This window comes from Protopterus annectens, chromosome 9.part0 (assembly GCF_019279795.1).
Source record: "Protopterus annectens isolate FY-2018-M chromosome 9.part0, PAN1.0, whole genome shotgun sequence".
NCBI classification, from domain to species: Eukaryota; Metazoa; Chordata; order Ceratodontiformes; family Protopteridae; genus Protopterus; species Protopterus annectens.
In genome coordinates this window covers 1893387409-1893393423 of record NC_056743.1, presented here as the reverse complement: position 1 = coordinate 1893393423, position 6015 = coordinate 1893387409, and the positions used below count along the sequence as shown (strand labels likewise).

The following is a 6015-nucleotide window of genomic DNA, read 5'->3' as shown; positions in this document are numbered from 1 at the left end:
TAAATCTCAGCAGACATATTCTTATATAATATTAATGTTGTTTTATTAAATATTGTGAAACCATATATTTGCTTTGAGTCCTTACATTAAAAAGATAACATCATGATTGTAATCACCATTGTAGGATTTGCCTTTTTGAAAAGGAATGTAGCAAGCAACTGCCTTTGTTGTTAATGTTAGTACAGTGTGAAGCTGGGGCACATCAGAAAACTGCACATAATTCTGCGAATTAGTTTAATCACAATGGATGTCTTTGTAAACGAAAATGCTCTGCACAAACCAATAATCAGTAACAATTGTAATCTGTCTCATTCAGAAGATATACTTGCTGTTTACTGTAGGGTTACAGACTGCATTTATCTGTTTTTGCTAATGTGTCAACTAACACCGGCCATGATTGTATTCATTTCACAAACCACAAAGAATGGCTATAGCAGACCTGCAACAGATGGGGCATGAGCAGCTTTCATATTCGAGTAAAAATCTCATTATGTCTTCCCCAGGTCAGAATGCTACCACAAACTAGAGAGTGGATGGTATAAAGAACATCTACCTTCATTCAGCAAGAACCACGTAATATCAAACTCTGTGGTCATGCCACCTCCCAGTAAAGGAATTCTTAAATGATTTCATCTGCAGCAACTTTTGAAGTATCTCACCATTCAGACACTAAATTGTCATCTGACACAATAAACAATATGCAAAAGGCTTGCGATAGACTGTGCATGCAGGTTGTGACTGAAAATACTCTATACTGAATTAGCCCTACAATCAAGCTAAACAAATAATTATTGGCCATATACCAGCTCACTCTCTATCCCAAAAATCATTCACTGTGTTACACATTTCATTAAAGTCCTAAGTAACTTACAAGCGTAATACATAAGTTCATAGGTTGGTACTAGGCTATCGGCCCTAGGTCCTATACAAGCCTAGCCATAACAATTCCCTGGCTATTTCTTCTCACAGTATTTACTTCCCTGGACCCCTGTCTAGCAGGGCGACTGATGTGATCCCCGGGGTGAATTTCCTATCTCCCATCCAATCATCAAGGTTCCTTTTGAAGAGGGCCATAACTCATAAACCTGATGACACTTATATATGCATTACTTAAAAACTTGTTGGTTTTGAAAATATGATTTTATGCAATGTGATATAGAATTACGTGGTTTCCCAACTTTTGAGGAAATGCGTTATAAACTGACATCTGCTGTGTAAGTACAACAAAGCACAACCATAACAATTAATTCTGAGAATTATGTTAGACTCCTCAATCCGAAAGGGAAAAATATGAACTGAGAAAATGGAAAGCAGAAATCAGAGCAAAGTGCAGTACAGAGGTTGAGCAATACATTCAATACTCAAGAAAATCAAAAAGAAGTTGCTGGTAATTTGCCCTAATGTATGTAATCAGGAAACGTCAACAAATAATTTCTCATCCATAGCAGGATAGTGTTGTTTGATGCACTTGTGGTGACACCATCTTTCTAAATGGCACAAGCAGGTCAAAACATGGCATCATGAACTATTACTGTCACCACAGTCACATGGTGGTCATGTGATTACACCAGGTCAAAACATAGAATCATGTACTACTACTACTCTCACCACAGTCACGTGGTGGTCATGTGATTACACCAGGTCAAAAGATGGCATTATGAAGTACTACTCTCACCACAGTCACGTGGTGGTCATGTGATTACACCAGGTCAAAAGATGGCATTATGAAGTACTACTCTCACCACAGTCACATGGTGATCATGTGATTACACACAGTTATTTAACACGTTTCTCCAACAATGAAACAGTGACACTTCATGTTGCTGTTTTTGTATATTCATTGTCTTTGCCTTTATAACATGAATGCACCAAAATAAGACATTGTTCCATCTTTTATTCGAACCAGGCCTTTCTCGGTTACTCGGACAGAGATATGGTCACCATCATCTAGATAAAATAATCCACCTAAGAAGCTGTTCTCTAGCCATTGGTCAGTGCTCAGATTTATGCACAAGAAACGACGCGAGCTCATCAAGGTGATCTCACTTGGATATTTGTCATTCCTTTTCACAACAATGTGCTTAAAAAGTTTCATTTTAGTATCTATGCATTCAACTTCTCCCAACATTAACTTTGAATACACATAATAATAACCAGTTTTCTTGATGAGTAAAGCTCCATTGTGATAACCAGTTTGAGATTTAAATGCAAGACCCTTCTTGTCTTCCCAGTAGAGGAGGTCTCCATCAGAAGGACTGCAGTTACAACCTGTATGAAAATTAAAGTGTGGTTTAGTATTTAAACAAAGTATCAAGATTCACATGCAATCACAGGGCAAATTAAGATTATTAAAAAATGCATACTTATAGTCAGTGGTCACTAGCCTGAGGACAGAACTTCCTTCATGTCTGATACTTCGGTTACTTTTGTTATATACAGCATCTGTACATAATAGCTTTACTACTTTCCCTCCTTAGCCCTCTATTTGAACACTGAATTTAACTTCCCTCTGCTATGATCCTTCCAGATATATTTTACACTGACGTGTGTTAGTATGTACGCCTGTTATTAAGTCTATTTTGTCATGATTGTGAATCTACTGCTTGTTATTCTTATGTGTATTAATATTTTATATTATTAATTGTATTTAATTATTGTGGAGCTTTCCTCCATGGGCCGTCACTGAAAATGGGTACATTCTAAGCCCAGTGGACGTTCCCAGTGAACAACTGCAATAAATAAATAAATACATAAATTATAGATCTACATTGCTTATTGAGAGATGGGTCATGTAAAGAGTGTATAATTATGTCATATCCAAAATCTGTACCATAGAAAGTAACTTCAGACACACGCCTCTATACTCAGGTGGACAGAGTAGCTGCAAAACTTTCTGCCATATAAACATGTTCAGAGTTTATCACATAAATAATGGTAATGGTATACTGCCCAAGCTTCATTAAAAAACAGTCAAACCCACAGCTGCCAGCTTACAGTAAATGGGGAAGGATACAGGATTAATGCCCTTCATTCTGCAGCCCTGGATTTGATTCCCCTAGCCTCTACTTACCTAATATATATGTATATGTATATCTATATATGAGTGCATATTGCTACGTGTGTATATATGAATATGTATTTATATATGTATATCTATATATGAGTGCATATGGCTACGTGTGTATATATGAACATATATTTACATATATGTATATGTATATCTATATATGAGTGCATATGGCTACGTGGGTATATATGAATATGTATTTATATATATATATATGTATATCCATATATGAGTGCGTATGGCTACGTGTGTATATATGAATTTGTATTTATATATATGTATATGTATATCTATATATGAGAGCGTATGGCTACGTGTGTATATATGAATATGTATTTATATATATGTATATGTATATCTATATATGAGTGCATATGACTACGTGTGTATATATGAATATGTATTTATATATATATGTATATGTATATCTATATAAGAGTGCGTATGGCTGCATGTGTATATATGAATATGTATTTATATATATATGTATATCTATATCTATATAGGAGTGCATATGGCTACGAGTGTATATATGAATATGTATTTATATATATGTATATGTATATCTATATATGAGTGTATATGGCTACGTCTGTATATATGAATATGTATTTATATATATGTATATGTATGTCTATATATGAGTATGTATGGCTACATGTGTATATATGAATATGTATTTATATATATATGTATATCTATATCTATATATGAGTGGATATGGCTACGAGTGTATATATGAATATGTATGTATATATATATATATATATATATATATATATATATATATATATATATATATATATATATTTATATGAGTGCATATGGCTACATGTGTATATATGAATATGTATTTATATATATGTATATGTATATCTATATATGAGTGCGTATGGCTACAAGTGTATATATGAATATGTATTCATATATATATGGTTATCTATATCTATATATGAGTGCATATGGCTACGAGTGTTTATATGAATATGTATTTAAATATATGTATATGTATATCTATATATGAGTGCATATGGCTACGAGTGTTTATATGAACATGTATTTAAATATATGTATATGTATATCTATATATGAGTGCGTATGGCTACATGTGTATATATGAATATGTATTTATATATATATGTATATCTATATATATGAGTGCATATGGCTACGGGTGTATATATGAATATGTATTTATATATATGTATATGTATATCTATATATGAGTGCATATGGCTAAGTGTGTAAATATGAATATGTATTTATATATATGTATATATATATGGATATCAATATATGACTGTGTATGGCTACGTGTGTATATATGAATTTGTATTTATATATATGTATATGTATATCTATATATGAGTGCGTATGGCTACATGTGTATATATGAATATGTATTTATATACATATGTATATCTATATCTATATATTAGTGCATATGGCTATGAGTGTATAAATGAATATGTATTTATATATATGTATATGTATATCTACATATGAGTGCATATGGCTAATTGTGTATATATGAATATGTATTTATATATATATGTATATGTATATCTATATATGAGTGCGTATGGCTACGTGTGCATATATGAATATGTATTTATATATATGTATATGCATATGTATATATGAGTGCATATAGCTACGTGTGTGTATATATGAATATGTATTTATATATGTGTATATGCATATCTATATATGAGTGCGTATGGCTAAGTGTGTATATATGAATATGTATTTATATATATATGTATATCTATATCTATATAGGAGTGCATATGGCTACGAGTGTATATATGAATATGTATTTATATATATGTATATGTATATCTATATATGAGTGCATATGGCTACGTCTGTATATATGAATATGTATTTATATATATATGTATATCTATATCTATATATGAGTGCATATGGCTACGTGTGTATATATGAATATGTATTATATATATGTATATGTATATCTATATATGAGTGCGTATGGCAACATGTGTATATATGAATATGTATTCATATATATATGTATATCTATATCTATATATGAGTGCATATGGCTATGAGTGTTTATATGAATATGTATTTAAATATATGTATATGTATATCTATATATGAGTGCGTATGGCTACATGTGTATATATGAATATGTATTTATATATATATATATATATATATATATATATATATGTATATCTATATCTATATATGAGTGGATATGGCTACGAGTGTTTATATGAATATGTATTTAAATATATGTATATGTATATCTATATATGAGTGCGTATGGCTACATGTGTATATATGAATATGTATTTATATATATATGTATATCTATATCTATATATGAGTGCATATGGCTACGAGTGTTTATATGAATATGTATTTAAATATATGTATATGTATATCTATATATGAGTGCGTATGGCTACATGTGTATATATGAATATGTATTTATATATATATGTATATCTATATCTATATATGAGTGCATATGGCTACGTGTTTATATATTAATATGTATTTATATATATATGTATATGTATATCTATATAAGAGTGCATATGGCTACGAGTGTTTATATGAATATGTATTTAAATATATGAATATGTATATCTATATATGAGTGCGTATGGCTACATGTGTATTTATGAATATGTATTTATATATATATATATATGTATATCTATATATATGAGTGCATATGGCTACGTGTGTATATATGAATATGTATTTATATATATGTATATGTATATCTATATATGAGTGCATATGGCTAAGTGTGTAAATATGAATATGTATTTATGTATATGTATATGGATATCAATATATGACTGCGTATGACTACGTGTGTATATATGAATATGTATTTATATACATATGTATATCTATATCTATATATTAGTGCATATGGCTATGAGTGTATATATGAATATGTA

At 30.2% G+C, this 6015-nt stretch overlaps 1 protein-coding gene across 1 annotated transcript in view; it reads right to left on the bottom strand.

Moving 5' to 3' along the window:
• Positions 1–336: 336 nt before the first annotated feature.
• Positions 337–6015, bottom strand: part of TNFSF14 (TNF superfamily member 14) — a 473762-nt gene continuing 468083 nt past the window's right edge. Inside the window, exon 4 of the mRNA XM_044084711.1 lies at positions 337–2268. Coding sequence (XP_043940646.1) covers positions 1853–2268 — 416 coding nt within the window. The 3' untranslated portion in view covers positions 337–1852. The remainder of the gene's footprint in view (positions 2269–6015) is intronic.